General features: G+C 50.6%; 1 protein-coding gene across 3 annotated transcripts in view; it reads right to left on the bottom strand.

The window, feature by feature from the left end:
* vill (villin-like) overlaps positions 1-15,425 on the bottom strand; it is a 198,020-nt gene that overhangs the window by 43,916 nt on the left and 138,679 nt on the right. For all 3 annotated transcript variants that reach the window (XM_085987391.1, XM_085987390.1, XM_085987388.1), the window contains exons 5-8: positions 13,743-13,851; positions 10,542-10,652; positions 7,330-7,535; positions 6,123-6,201 (exon numbers count right to left, since the gene is read on the bottom strand). In XM_085987391.1, the coding sequence (XP_085843517.1) occupies positions 6,123-6,201; positions 7,330-7,535; positions 10,542-10,652; positions 13,743-13,851 (505 nt within the window). The remainder of the gene's footprint in view (positions 1-6,122; positions 6,202-7,329; positions 7,536-10,541; positions 10,653-13,742; positions 13,852-15,425) is intronic.

Here is a 15,425-nt window from a genome sequence, read left to right as displayed (position 1 = left end):
TGATTTCTTTCAGTTCCTCCCTTTCATCAGACCCTATGTTCCCCGACATCTCTGGGAGGTTATTTGTGTCCTCCTTTGTGAAGACAGAACCAAAATATGTATTTAATTGGTCTGCCATTTCTTTGTTCCCCATTATAAATTCCCCTGATTCTGACTGCAAGGGACCTACGCTTGACTTCACCAATTTTTTTCTCTTCACATATGTATAAAAGCTTTTACAGTCAGTTTTTATGTTCCCTGCAAGCTTACTCTCATGTTCTATTTTCCCTTTCTTAATTAATCCCTTTGTCCTCCTTTGTTGAATCCTAAACTGCTCCCAATCCTCAGGTTTACTGCTTTTTCTGGCCAATTTATATGTCCTCTCCTTGGATCTTATGCTATCCCTAATTTCCCTTGTTAACCACGGTTGAGTCACCTTTTTTGTTTTATTTTTATGCCAAACTGGGATGAACAAATTGAGATGAACGCCACTGCCTCAAGGTGATGGAATAATTTAAATCCCTCAGTTTCACACTGGGTTTCAGCATTTGTAAGTTGTATTTTAGAAACTGCTCGGTTTCTTTCTCTGTGAACACAGGCGCCCGTTGCTCTTACATAAGACCAGTGAAAAGAATTAGTTACAATGTGAGTGCAGGCAAGACCTAGAATGCACTTTACACCAGTATTCCATCAGTCGTACTATAGGGGCAAAAATAAAACACAGGTGTCATAGCTGAATGAGATAAAAATGTCAAGTGCAGCGAAGATTCACCAGACTGATACTTGGGATGGCAGGAATGACGTATGAGGAGAGATTGGGTCGATTAGGCTTATATTCGCTAGAGTTTAGAAGAATGAGAGGGGATCTCATTGAAACTTATAAAATTCTAACAGGACTAGACAGACTAGATGCAGGAAGGATGTTCCCGATGGCCGGGGAGTCCAGAACCAGGGGTCACAGTCTAAGGATAAGGGGTAAGCCATTTTAAACAGAAATGAGGAGGAATTTCTTCACCCAGAGAGTGGTGAACCTGTGGAATTCTCTACCACACAAAGCAGTTGAGGCCAATTCATTAAATATATTCAAGAAGGAGTTAGATATATTTCTTAAGGCTAAAGGGATCAAGGGATATGGGGAGAAGGCAGGGACAGGGTACTGAATTTGGATGATCAGCCATAATCTCATTAAATGGCGGAACAGGCTCGAGGGGCCGAATGGTCGACTCCTGCTCCTATCTTCTATGTTTCTATGTCAATAATAAGGATCTGTAGGCTTTGATAGCATCAAAGTATTTTACAGGTTTAAATAGCAGAACATTGTCAATGAAAAATGCATTGATGCCAAGGACATAACTTACATAGAATTTACAGCACAGAAACAGGCTGGTCTATACCGGTGTTTACACTCCACACGAGCCTCCTCCCACCCTACTTCATCTCACCCGATCAGCATACCCTTCTATTGCTTTCTCCCTCATGTGTTTATCTAGCTTCCCCTTGAATGCATTTGCCTCAACTGCTCCTTGTGGTAGCGAGTTCCTCACTCTCACCGCTCTCTGGTTACAGAAGTATTTCTGTAACTCTCCTCTAGCACAGGACGACACTTTAAATCAAGGGGGAAGATCCATAAGTTTTGTTACAAAAACACCAAGGGGGAAATATTTGGGTTGGTTTGCGCTTCTCGTTAGCACGCTCCCAAAATTCAGTGGGAGGTCAGCGGCGCCATGCGCAGCGCCCTGCTAGCGCCCCAGCCGCAAACTCCCCTTGCGTCCCCTGACCTATCGCCGGACGATATGTCCGAGTGGTTCAGGGAGGCGTTTTGGCAGCAGCGGCGGCGCAAATTAAAGGGCAGGTGCCGGGCAGCCATTTTTCTTTTGGCCGACTGCCAGCACCTCCTCTCGAGTGCCAGGCTATTTTCCCGGCACCCCGCTCCCCGGTGGTCCAGCAGGTAACCCGGTGCGCGCAGCGCTCCGCCCCTCCCCTTTAATCAGGGGAGGGAGGCCTGCAATGACGCGGTGCTACGTGCTGACGCGCGTGGCGCTGTTGCACGTAGCGGCTTGAAATTTACTGGTAGCGCCCCAGGAAGGAGCGGGAGCAGTTCCAGTAGTGCCCCGCCTCCCTGCTTGGGGCGCTACTACTGAATTTACGGCGCAGGGGCGCTAATTTTTTTAATTTTTCCCCCCAAGAAAACTTTGCAATGTTTTCAAAAGTCAGTCGACCCTAAAGCTCCAGATGTATAAACGGTTTAGGTAAACTCTCTACAAATATACTTTACATTAACTAGCTATACCAGAACTACGCCTCTGCCACTCTGTTTACCAGCACAAAATTGTGTTTTCTTTTCATTTTCTTTGGAACACTTTCGTTTACCAGATATAAAAATTTTGGAGGTGGGGAAAGGGCTATTTGACCTTGTGGGGTGGTCGGAGACAGGCGGTCATGTGATGAAACCTCCAGGGATAGGTCCAATCAGAGTTGGCGACCCCATTTACTGCTGGAAGGAAAACCCTGTCTGATGAGGGCTTATAATCCAATTCAGTAGGATGTTGGGTGGAAGTGTGGCGATTTTTGGTTTATTTTTTTTGTCCTGCTCTGCACCATTGCTTTCGAATCCGTGCGCTCCCCTAACTTTATGCGAAAGTCGGTAATAGCTGAAGGCTCTAACTGGATAGCGATGGAGGGCCAATCGAGAAAGATCCCATTTCGGTTTAATTCTCACAAGAATGTGTCTTACGGAAACCTGCAGAGTGCGAGGCTTGGAGCAACAGCGAGAGCTTTCAATTCCTGCCAGGGATCTGGCCCAAGTTAATCCCTGTAGGAATTTAACTTGAACTTCTACTGACAATGTGTCTTTATAATACGGATCGGAGCTCCACTTTCCAGGGGGCGGGATTTCAGCGGGAAAGCAGGGGAGAAAGTTGAAGCTTGCTCACGTAAGGAAAAGTGACGGCAGTGCAGGCGCGGAGGTCCCCGGTTCAGGGGAGACGTTAAGGCAAGGTTCGGTCTGATGATTAAAATGAGGACGTTTTCAAGATATTAAGGGGAACTGATGGAGAGAAACTATTTGCGCTGGTTGGGGAGTCTAGGACTAGGGGACATAGCCTAAAATTTGAAGCCAGGAAGTTAGGAAACACTTCTAGATGTAAAGGGTGGTAGAAGTTTGGAACTCACTCGCGCAAATGGCAATTGGTGCTAGATCAATTGTTAATTTTAAATCTGAGATTGATAGATTTTTGTTAACCAAAGGAATTAAGAGGGGGGCAAAGCCGGGTATATGGAGTTAGGTCACAGCTCAGCCATGATCTCATTGAATGGCGGAGCAGGCTCGAGGGGCTAAATGGCCTGCTCCAGTTCCTATGTTTGGTCTGATAATTAAGATCCTGTTGAACTAATCTCAGCGAGTAAGAGTGATGCTTGTGACATGTTTTCAGGAAACCTCCCCAATCCTGGTGTGTTGCGATTCTGATCTAAACCTGACCCCAGTGCCTGTACTATGCGGTCGACTCTTCAAGTGGTCTAGCAGGCCACTCAACAGCAACAACTTGCATTTATATAGCGCCCTTAACGTAGTAAAACGTCCCAAGGTGCTTCACAGGAGCGTTATCAGACAAAATTTGACACCAAGCCACATAATGAGATATTAGGACAAGCATGGTCAAAGGGGTAGGTTTTAAGGAGCATCTAAAAGGAAGTGGAGAGGCAGGGAGGTTTAGGGAGGGAATTCCGGAGCTTAGGGCCCGGGCAACTGAAGGCACGGCCACCAATGGTGGAGCGATTAAAATCGGAGATGTGCATGAAGCCAGAATTGGTGGAGCGCAGAGATCTCGGAGGGTTGTAGAGCTAGAGGCGGTTACAGAGATAGGAAGGGACGAGATCATGGAGGGATGGGAATTTTAAAATCGAGGTGTTGCTAGACTGGGAGCCAATGTAGGTCAGCGAGCACAGGGGTGATGGGTGAACGGGACTCAGTGCGAGTTGGGATACGGGCAGCAGAGTTTGGGATGAGCTGAAGTTGACAGAGGGTACAAAGTGGGAGGTCGGCCAGGAGAGTGCTGGAATAGACGAGTCTGAAACCAATCACCGGAAGGCAGACTACTTCCACCTTCTCAAGTTAAGTCAGGATGGAGAATAAATGTGGCCTTGCCAGCATTGACCCCCTCCCTCCACCAAAAAAAGGTTCCTCCATTGGAGTTTGATCTTATTGTTCTAAAAGGAAGCGCTCCTCACCCAAAAGTATTTGGTAAACCGCATGTTATTAATTTGAACATTAAGCATTGGCTTGGACTGTGGCACTGAGCTATGTGGAGGCCTAGGTTTGGTCTCTAGACTGCACTGAGTTAGTGGATCTCTGCCAGAGTGGAAGGTAGAGGAGTTATAATTGGTCTCAGTGCCATGTAACTATTCCCTGGGCTGGGGGGACTGGAAAAATTGGACATGATTCCCGCTCCTGGATCGGCATTCAGTGCCCTCTGCTGGGAAAGGCAAGCTGGTGGATGTTGGGCGACCAGTATCGGGAATGGTCATCCAGAGTCCGGGATCGGGAAACGGTCACCTGGAATCCAGGATCAGGACTGGTCACCTGCAGTTCGGGATTGGGACTGGTCATCTGGAGAATGGGATTGGAAATGATCACCTGGAGTTTATGATTAGGAATGGTTACCTGGAGTCCGGGATCGGGAACGGTTACCTGGAGTCCGGGATCGGGAATGGTCACCTGGAGTTCGGGATTAGGAATGGTCACCTGGAGTCCAGGATCAGGAATGGTCACCTGGAGTCTGGGATCGGGAATGGTCACCTGGAGTTTGGGATTAGGAATGGTCACCTGGAGTCCGGGATCGGGAATGGTCACCTGGAGTTTGGGATTAGGAATGGTCACCTGGAGTCCGGGATCGGGAATGGTCACCTGGAGTCCAGGATCAGGAATGGTCACCTGGAGTCCAGGATTGAGAATGGTCACCTGGAGTCCGGGATCGGGAATGGTCACCTGGAGTTCAGGATTAGGAATGGTCACCTGGAGTTCGGGATCGGGAATGGTCACCTGGAGTCCAGGATCTGGAATGGTCACCTGGAGTCCGGGATCAGGAATGGTCACCTGGAGTCCGGGATCAGGAATGGTCACCTGGAGTCCGGGATCAGGAATGGTCACCTGGAGTTCAGGATTAGGAATGGTCACCTGGAGTTCGGGATCGGGAATGGTCACCTGGAGTCCAGGATCTGGAATGGTCACCTGGAGTCCGGGATCAGGAATGGTCACCTGGAGTCCGGGATCAGGAATGGTCACCTGGAGTTCATGATTAGGAATGGTCACCTGGAGTCCGGGATCAGGAATGGTCACCTGGAGTCCAGGATCAGGAATGGTCACCTGGAGTTCATGATTAGGAATGGTCACCTGGAGTCCGGGATCGGGAATGGTCACCTGGAGTCCGGGATCAGGAATGGTCACCTGGAGTTCATGATTAGGAATGGTCACCTGGAGTCCGGGATCAGGAATGGTAACCTGGAGTCCGGGATCAGGAATGGTAACCTGGAGTCCAGGATCGGGAATGGTCACCTGGAGTTCATGATTAGGAATGGTCACCTGGAGTCCGGGATCAGGAATGGTCACCTGGAGTCCGGGATCAGGAATGGTCACCTGGAGTCCAGGATCGGGAATGATCACCTGGAGTTCATGATTAGGAATGGTCACCTGGAGTTCAGGATTAGGAATGGTCACCTGGAGTCCAGGATCAGGAATGGTCACCTGGAGTCCGGGATCAGGAATGGTCACCTGGAGTCCGGGATCAGGAATGGTCACCTGGAGTCCGGGATCAGGAATGGTCACCTGGAGTTCATGATTAGGAATGGTCACCTGGAGTTCAGGATTAGGAATGGTCACCTGGAGTCCAGGATCAGGAATGGCCACCTGGAGTTCAGGATTAGGAATGGCCACCTGGAGTCCGGGATCGGGAATGATCACCTGGAGTTCGGGATCGGGAATGGTCACCTGGAATCCGGAATAGGGAAACGGTTACCTGGAAACGGTAACTTGGAGTCCAGCCAGATGGGTGCCGACTTTAGTTGATAAGTTAGACACATTTGTCTCCTTCATGTTTGGAGACTTTCATGTGTGAAGATAAATAACACGGCTGAGGTGTACTACTTACCTCATGTTTCAGAAGATCCTGGGTCAGAGGTCGCGTGGCTACTTCCTGAACCATCAGGCTCCCTGTAGCATCTGAAACACTGGAAAGAGAGAAAAGCAGAAGGCATTCAAAGTTAAATTCAGACAGGATGACTGAGTAGCGAGTACAAGACATGGGTTTAGAGAGAGTCATCTACCCTGAAGTCCGAACTCGAGTGGTTTTACAGAAGCTTCCTAAGGTTGATTCCCATTGTTTTTTTTATTTACTTTATCATTCCTGCCTCTCCTTCCCCTCTTCCCAAAATTCATCTCGGGCTTTCATCCTGACTCAGTTTAATTGAACCTGAATCCGACCATCAGGAAAACCAAATGATTGGGCTGTTGCGGTGGGTTTGCCCGCTGACCTTTCACCTCTGGCCTCAGATCCAGCACAAACTGAAGAGATGAAAGACTTCCCCACTCTGGTTTCATCCGTGGCTCAGTGGGTAGCGGTCTCGCCTCCGGGTCAGAAGGTTGTGGGTTCGAGTCCCACTCCAGAGACTTGCGCACTAAACCCAGGCTGATGCTCCCAGTGCAGTGCTGAGGGAGGTGCCGTCTTTCAGATGAGACGTTAAACCGAGGCTCCGTCTGCTCTCTCAGGTGGATGTAAAAGATCCCACGGCCACTATTTCGAAGAAGAGCAGGGGAGTTCTCCCCGGTGTCCTGGCCAATATTTATCTCTCGGCCCAACATCACTAAAAAAAACCCAGATTATCTAGTCATTTATCTCAACGCTGTTTGTGGCATCTTGCTGTGCGCAGATTTGGCTGCTACGTTTCTACCTCACAACAGTGAGCGCACTTCAAAAAAAAAAATATTCATTGACTGTAAAGCGCTCGGGGGTGTCCTGAGGATGTGAAAGGTGCTACAGAAATGCAAGTCTTGCTTTTCTTAGTCAACAACTGATTTGAGACGTGACATGTGGTGAGTGTAGCATTGCTTGGGAGGAACAGGTGACATTGGATCCATGGTTCCCAAAGCTCGCCTCACTGGGGTTTTCCCCAGCTCATGCCTGGGTCTGTTGTAGACTAATTGATAGAGATTGATCGCTGTGGTTTAGTCAACAACTCCAATTATCACTGTGCCATGCAACTACCGGGACAGTGGAAGGCGAATTGGGATTGGGCTCCCCTTCCCGTCTCACAATTCCTACGCTCCTAAAACATACAGCCTGCTAACGAGCGACCTACTGGTAAAGCCTGACGTTGGATTTCTGAAGCTGGTCCGCCTTGGCGTCGGGAGTGGCCTCCTTCAGCTCCCCTCTCTGCTCTCCGAGCACGGCCGTCATTATTTTCATCAGCTCGGGATGTTGGTCCTCCTGGTCAGCATCGACGATGCCGACCTGAGCGCGCCCACCGCGCTCCCGGGCATCGATATCCTTGGCGAGCAGCAGGGCCTGTGTGTGTGAGAGAGAGAGAGAGTGTGACGGAAAACCCCGGTATTACTGCCCGTACTCCCGACAAGTCCCATCTAAAGTACTCCCGGCCGGCCTCCCCCCCCCATCGTCCACCCTTCATAAACTTCACCTCCTCCGAAACTCGGCTGCCCCGTGTGTCCTAACTCGCACCAAGTCCCGTTCGCCCATCACCCCCCTGTGCTCGCTGACCCCTACATTGGCTCTGTGGTCTCATCCTTGAGCTCAAATCCCTCCACAGCCGCACCCCCTCCCTATCTCTGTAAACTCCTCCAGCCCTACAACCCTCCGAGGTATCTGCGCTCCTCCAGTACTGCCTCTTGCACATCACCAATTTCCATCGCCCCACCTTTGGTGGCTGTGCCTTCAGCTGCCAGGGCCCTGAGCTCTGGAATTCCCTCCATAAACCTCTCCGCCTCTCCCTAAAACCTACCTCTTTCTCCAAGCTATTGGTCACTTGTCCTAATATCTCCTTATTTGGCTCGGTGTCAAGTTTTGTTTGATGATCGCTCCTGTGAAGCGTCTTGGGATGTTTAACTATGCTAAAAGCGCTATATAAATACAAGTTGCTGTATTGGTGTCCCGAAGTGGGGTGTTTTTGAGTTAAACCATAAGTGCGGGACATTGGCTGGGGTGGGGGGGGGGGGTACTCATGGCCGGGGGGTGGGGGATGGAGGGAGGGAGGGGAAGAGGCCGGAGCCAGTTTTAGGGCCGAACCTGATTTAAATGGAATCGGTGAGATGCAGACGCCTGACAGAGCTTGTCGGTGTTCAGCCCGAGGAACTCGTCCGGTCTCAATCTCGGCCACAAGTAGTTCCGGGAGGGGGGGCAAGGGAGGGGTGCAGATGGTGGGGGAGGGGAAGGAGAGGGCAGGGGAGGGGAGCAGATGGCGGGGGAGGGGAGCAGATGGTGGGGGAGGGGAGGAGATGGTGGGGGAGGGGAGGAGATGGCGGGGGAGGGGAAGGAGAGGGTGGGAGGAGGGGGAGGAGAGGGTGGGGGAGGGGGAGGAGAGGGCGGGGGAGGGTAAGGAGAGGGTGGGTGTGGGGAAGGGCCCGCAGTATTTTGGTGGTCAGGAGGGGCATCGCCTGCCCCTTGTGGCTCCACAATACATTGTCTATAAAGTTTTGGGAGCAGCCCTTTAAGGTCCCTTTAAAGTGTTAAACAGAATGACAAAAGGGTTAAATTACGAGGACAGGTTGAATAGACTGGGCTTGTATTTTCTCGAGTAGAGAAGATTAAGGGGTGAACTAATTGAGGTGTTTTAGATGATTAGAGGAGTTGATGGGATAGAGAGAAACTATTCCCTCTGGCGGGGGAGTCCAGAACAAGGGGGCATAACCTTGAAGTTAGAGCCAGGCCGTTCAGGGGTGATGTCAGGAAGCACTTCTTCACACAAAGGGTAGTGGAAATCTGTTACTCTCCCTCAGAAAGCTGTTGAGGCTGGGGGTCAATTGAAAATTTCAAAACTGAGATTGATTTTTGTTAGGTAAGGGTATTAAGGATTATGGAACCAAGGCAGTAGATGGACTTATGATACAGATTAGCCATGATCTAATTGAATGGCAGTACAGGCTCGAGGGGCTGAATGGCCGCCTTCTGTTCCGAAGACCGCTGCTTCAGCCGTTCAGCACCAGGGCGCGCGCGGTTTGTGCGGCCAAAAGGCCTACCCGCCTGAGACAGGCGGGCGCTCAGGCTGCCCGAGGGAAGGCCCCTTTCAAAAATGGCGGTGGGGGGTGCCCAGCCTTAAAGGAGCCGCGAGCCCACTGACCCCTATTTCTCGGCCAATCGAAACCGGCCCAAGAGCGCGGCTTGTACCCGGGGAGGGGCCTCTCGGTGGGTGAGGGGGAACCGAGGACTCTGCGTCTGTCATTGGGGTTCAGGTGGGGGAGGGGGTTGCAAGAGGTTTCCAGATGATCCGAGCGCCTCCTCCTCAAACGTCAGTGTGAATTTCTTCGGCAGCTTCCCAACCCGCAGTTTACGGGTTCGAAGCGGTTAAAAACCCCAAAGTAATTCATCCCCTATTATCGCCGGTCACTTGGCTTATTCCGGATTACTTGACGCTGCTTGTTGATTGGCCTACTCTCCCTCATCTTTGAATATGGTTTCTACTGTACTCAACCCTTCATTCCTGGGATGAGAGGGGTTGTCCTCTGAGGAGAGATGGAGTAGAATGGGCCTATACTCTCTGGAGTTTAGAAGGAGAGGTGATCTCATTGAAACATACAAGATTCTGAGGGCGATTGACAAGGTAGGTGCCTCCGTGAAAAAGTGTAACATCCCCATCAACACCTGGGAATCCCTGGCCCAAGACCGCACAAAACGGAGGAGAAGCATCCGGGAAGGCGCCGAACACCTCGAGTCTCTTCGCCGGGAGCAAGCGGAAGCCAAGCGCAGGCAGCGCAAGGAGCGCACGTCAACCCAAGCACCCCACCCACCCGCCCCTTGAACCACCGTCTGCCCCACCTGTGACAGAGACTGTAGGTCCCGCATTGGACTCAGCAGTCACCTGAGAACTCATTTTTAATGTGGAAGCAAGTCCTCCTCGGTTCCGAGGGACTGCCTAAGAAGAAGAAGGTGCTGAGAAGCTGTTCCCCCTGGCTGGAGAGTCTCGAACCAGGGGTCACAGTCTCAGGATAAGAGGTCGGCCATTTAGGACTGAGATGAGGAGAAATTTCTTCACTCAGAGGGTGGTGAATCTTTGGAATTCTCTACTCCAGAGGGCTGTGGAGGCTGAGTCTTTGAATATATTCAAGACAGAGATCGATAGATTTTTGAATATTAAGGGAATCAAGGGATACGGGGATTGGGCGGGAAGGTGGAGTTGAGGTAGAAGATCAGCCATGATCTTATTGAATGGCGGAGCAGGCTCGAGGGGCCGGATGGCCTACTCCTGCTCCTATTTCTTATGTTCTTATTTCCCCCTTTTTCGTTCTCGATTCGCTAAAGAGAAAGGGGTTTCCGCGAAATCGTCGCTGCAATCCAACTAACCTTTAACCTCTCCGTCCTGTTACTGCGCGGCGCATTCCACTGGACGATCACCTTGCCCAAATCCAGGAGGAAAACATCACCGGAGTTGAAGCTGTTCCAGGAAACTTCCACCTCAACAAAAAAAAACAATTCCCTAAAATACACCATATAAATCTCAGAATCCTTTCGGAATTCCAGGATTCTCCCCCTGGACCTAATGGCTCCTCCACGAGGCACAGTTCCACCGGCACCCCTGGTACCTCAGCCAAGCAGTCTTCTGTCATGTGCGTGTCTAAGACCTTGAAGAGGGTCCGCCCGGGGCTTTAGTGATGTGGCCGCCACTGCCCTCGCCACTGGGTAGCGCCCTCGCCTCGGAGTCAGGAGGTTTGTGGGTTCGAGTCCCACTCCAGAGACTTGAGCCCATAATCCAGGCCAATACTCCAGTGCAGTGCTGAGGGAGTGCTGCACTGTCGGAGGTGCCATCTTTTGGATAAAACCTTAAACCGAGGCCCCGTCTGCTCTCTCAGGCGGACGTAAAAGATCCCATGGCACTATTTCGAAGAAGAGCAGGGGAGTTATCCCCGGTGACCTGGCCAATACTTATCCCTCAATCAACATCACTGAAACAGATTATCTGGTCATTATCACATTGCTGTTTTTGGGAGCTTGCTGTGCGCAAATTGGCTGCCGCGTTTCCTACATTACAACAGCGACTACACTTCAAAAAGTAATTCATTGGCTGTAAAGTGCTTTGGGACGTCCTGAGGTTGTGAAAGGCGCTATATAAATGCAAATCCTTTCTTTTACTGGTGAGGCTCTGCATAGAAGTGGAGATTCTGAAAGAGACCCCCCGAGTGACAGCGGGCTGGTTGACTGAGGTGGGCGAGTGGATTAATGGCCAGTCCAATTTACGTCCATACACACAGCCCGCTGCCCCGCCTTCTTCACAAAGCAAGTCAGACCATTGGACAGTGATCGGGAGTGAGAACACTGGTGGATGTTTCCTGTCCTCAGTCAAGGGAAGCTGAAACCACCCACAAGGCACGAGTCAGGAGTGTGATGGAATACTCTCCACTTGCCTGGATGAGCGCAGCTCCAACAACACTCAAGAAGCTCGGCACCATCCAGGACAAAGCAGCCCGCTTGATTGGCACCCCATCCACCACCTTAAACATTCACTCCCTCCACCACTGGCGTACCGTGGCTGCAGTGTGTACCATCTACAAGATGCACTGCAGCAACTCGCCAAGGCTTCTTCGGCAGCACCTCCCAAACCTGCGACCTCTTCCACCTAGAAGGACAAGGGCAGCAGGCGCATGGCAACACCACCGCCTCCAAGTTCCCCTCCTAGTTACACACCATCCTGACTTGGAAATATATCGCTGTTCCTTCATCGTCGCTGGGTCAAAATCCTGGAACTCCCTCCCTAACAGCACTGTGGGAGTAACTTCACCACACGGACTGCAGTGGTTCAAGAAGGCGGCTCACCACCACCTTCTCAAGGGCAATTAGGGATGGGCAATAAATGCTGGCCTTGCCAGCGATGCTTATATCATATTCAAAGATGGCGACTGGGGGGTGCTCTGTGCCACGCTGTAGCTACCCACTTCTCAATGGGAGAGTTGTGGCAAGTAGCACTCGTGTCATCGGCAACTTTGTTTTCTGTTTGTTTTGGTATCTTGTGCCGTCAAACTCACTGCCGCCACTGGCTGTGGCTGTGGTGAACCCATTGTCTGCTCGTGGCGTACCCCGGACTATAATACTTTTCACACCAAAGAGGAAGCAGGAGGTTACCCAGGCTTGGCAGAGCCAGTACCGTCACTGGTTAGGTCAGTACTGTCACTGGTTAGGTTAGTACCATCACTGGTTAGGTCAGTACTGTCATTGGTTAGGTCAGTACCATCGCTGGTTAGGTCAGTACTGTCATTGGTTAGGTCAGTACTGTCACTAGTTAGGTCAGTACCATCGCTGGTTAGGTCAGTACTGTCACTGGTTAGGTCAGTACCGTCGCTGGTTAGGTCAGTACCGTCGCTGGTTAGGTCAGTACTGTCACTAGTTAGGTCAGTACCATCGCTGGTTAGGTCAGTACTGTCACTGGTTAGGTTAGTACTATCACTGGTTAGGTCAGTACTGTCATTGGTTAGGTCAGTACCATCGCTGGTTAGGTCAGTACCGTCGCTGGTTAGGTCAGTACTGTCACTAGTTAGGTCAGTACCATCGCTGGTTAGGTCAGTACTGTCACTGGTTAGGTCAGTACCGTCGCTGGTTAGGTCAGTACCGTCGCTGGTTAGGTCAGTACTGTCACTGGTTAGGTCAGTACTGTCGCTTGTTAGGTCAGTACCGTCACTGGTTAGGTCAGTACTGTTGCTGGTTAGGTCAGTACCGTCACTGGTTAGGTCAGTACTGTCACTGGTTAGGTTAGTACCATCACTGGTTAGGTTAGTACCGTCACTGGTTAGGTCAGTACTGTCGTTAGTTAGGTCAGTACCGTCACTGGTTAGGTCAGTACCGTCGCTGGTTAGGTCAGTACTGTCACTGGTTAGGTCAGTACCGTCACTGGTTAGGTCAGTACTGTCGCTGGTTAGGTCAGTACCGTCACTGGTTAGGTCAGCACTGTCATTGGTTAGGTCAGTACTGTCGCTGGTTAGGTCAGTACTGTCGCTGGTTAGGTCAGTACTGTCGCTGGTTAGGTCAGTACTGTCGCTGGTTAGGTCAGTACCGTCACTGGTTAGGTCAGTACCATCGCTGGTTAGGTCAGTACTGTCACTGGTTAGGTCAGTACTGTCGCTGGTTAGGTCAGTACCGTCACTGGTTAGGTCAGTACTGTTGCTGGTTAGGTCAGTACCATCACTGGTTAGGTCAGTACTGTCGCTGGTTAGGTCAGTACCGTCACTGGTTAGGTCAGTACCGTCACTGGTTAGGTCAGTTCTCTCACCAGTTAAGTCTGTACCGTCGCTGGTTAAATAAGTTACCTCACCAGTTAAGACCATACTGTCAATGGTTAACTCAGTACCATCACTGGTTAGTTCAGTACCGTCCCTGGTTATGTTAGTACCATCGCTGGTTAAGTCAGTTCCCTGACCGGTTAAGTCAGTTCCCTCAACGGTTAAGTCTTTTCAGCACCATTTCCAGCCTGGTGTAGCCCTCTACTTTTTGGATTTAGCCTCGGCAAAGTTGCCTCCATGTGGGCCCCACCGTCCTGGCGATGCATTCACACTTTACCTCCGTCGCGGTTACATTCTTCTTCCCCTTTGCGTGCAGCAGTCGCCTGATGTTGTACATGTTCGTCTCGACGTGTTGGAATCCCGAGGCCACACCTCCTTTCTTGTACCTGTCATAATCACAACATTGCTGTCATAAATCAGTCATTCATGAAAGAAAGACTTATGAAATAATACTGAGCGGCCTGCGGGTGGCGCTGTCCAGGGAGAGTATAAAAACTCGGGCACGGGCCCAGCTTGCGCAGGACATTCTTAACAGGAGCTAGGGAAGGACACAACTAGACCTCCATGTTGTAAAACAGTTGATTAAAGCTTTGTTTAACGCTTAGTACAAGTGCCTAGTAGTTTTCTTATGTCAATTGCCATGGTTACTGATGTCGTGCGGGCAAGTTTGTCATTAATCGGCTTTTTCCTTCCCCCCCCCCCATCCCGCCCACAGTTTTCCGTTCCTCTCCCCCTGTGGGAACAATGGCTCCACGAATGCTGGCCATCCTCACCCCAAGGAGCCACGATAGTGGGTGGCGAACATCAACTGCAACAACAACTTGCATTTATATAGCGCCTTTAATGTAGCAAAACGTCCCAAGGTGCTTCACAGGAGCGATTATCAAACAAAATTTGACACCAAGCCACATAAGGATAAATTAGGGCAGGTGACCAAAAGTCAAAGAGGTAGGTTTTAAGGAACGTCTTAAAGGAGGAGAGCGAGGTGGAGAGGCGGAGAGGTTTAGGGAGGGAATTCCAGAGCTTAAGGCCCGGGCAACAGAAGGCATGGCTGCCAATGGTTGAGCGATTATAATCAGGGATGCTCAAGAGGGCAGAATTAGAGGAGCGCAGATATCTCGGGGGAGGTTGTGGGGCTTGACATGAATCAACTGAGCGGCCTGCGGGTGGCGCTGTCCAGGGAGAGTATAAATACTCGGGCACGGGCCCAGCTTGCGCAGGACATTCTTAACAGAAACTAGTGAAGGACACGACTAGACCTCCATGTTGTAAAACAGTTGATTAAAGCTTTGTTTAACGTTTAGACCAAGTGCCTAGTTGTAGTGTATGTGCCTTTAAGACAGAACTACTTTTACAGCTCCTGTATACTGTGGACCGGCAGTGACCACACCTGTATATAAGCCTTGCGCATGCCTCTGTACCCCCAGTCTTGAGACTACCCTCCTCCAGTAAATACCTGTTTGTTGTTAAGTTACAGCATCCGTGTGGTTATTGAAAAACAGCATACTCTCAGAATCACGGATCTAACACTAGTAGTCTTCTTACGTCAGGACTGAAGGAGATTACAGAGATTGGGAGGGGCAAGGCCATAGAGGGATTTGGAAACAAGGATAAGAATTTTTAAATCGAGGCGTTGCCGGACTGGGAGCCAATATAGGTCAGCGAGCACAGTGGGTGATGGGTGAACGGGACTTGGTGCGAGTTAGGAGACGGGCAGCAGGGTTTTGGATGAGCTCAAGTTTATGGGGGGGTGGAAGATGGGAGGCCGGCCAGGAGAGCGTTGGAATAGTCGTGTCTGGAGATAACAGAAGCATGGGTGAAGGTTTCAGCAGGAGATGAGCTCGGGGGGGAGGGGCGGAGTCGAGCGATGTTACCGAGGTGGAAGTAGGCGGTCTTGGCGATGGAGTGGATATGTGGTCGGAAACTCATTTCAGGGTTAAATATGACACCAAGGTTGCAA

Source organism: Somniosus microcephalus, chromosome 5 (genome assembly GCF_052327205.1).
Source record: "Somniosus microcephalus isolate GS21.2 chromosome 5, FLI_Smic_1.0, whole genome shotgun sequence".
Classification (NCBI taxonomy): domain Eukaryota; kingdom Metazoa; phylum Chordata; class Chondrichthyes; order Squaliformes; family Somniosidae; genus Somniosus; species Somniosus microcephalus.
This window is presented reverse-complemented; position numbering and strand designations above follow the sequence as displayed.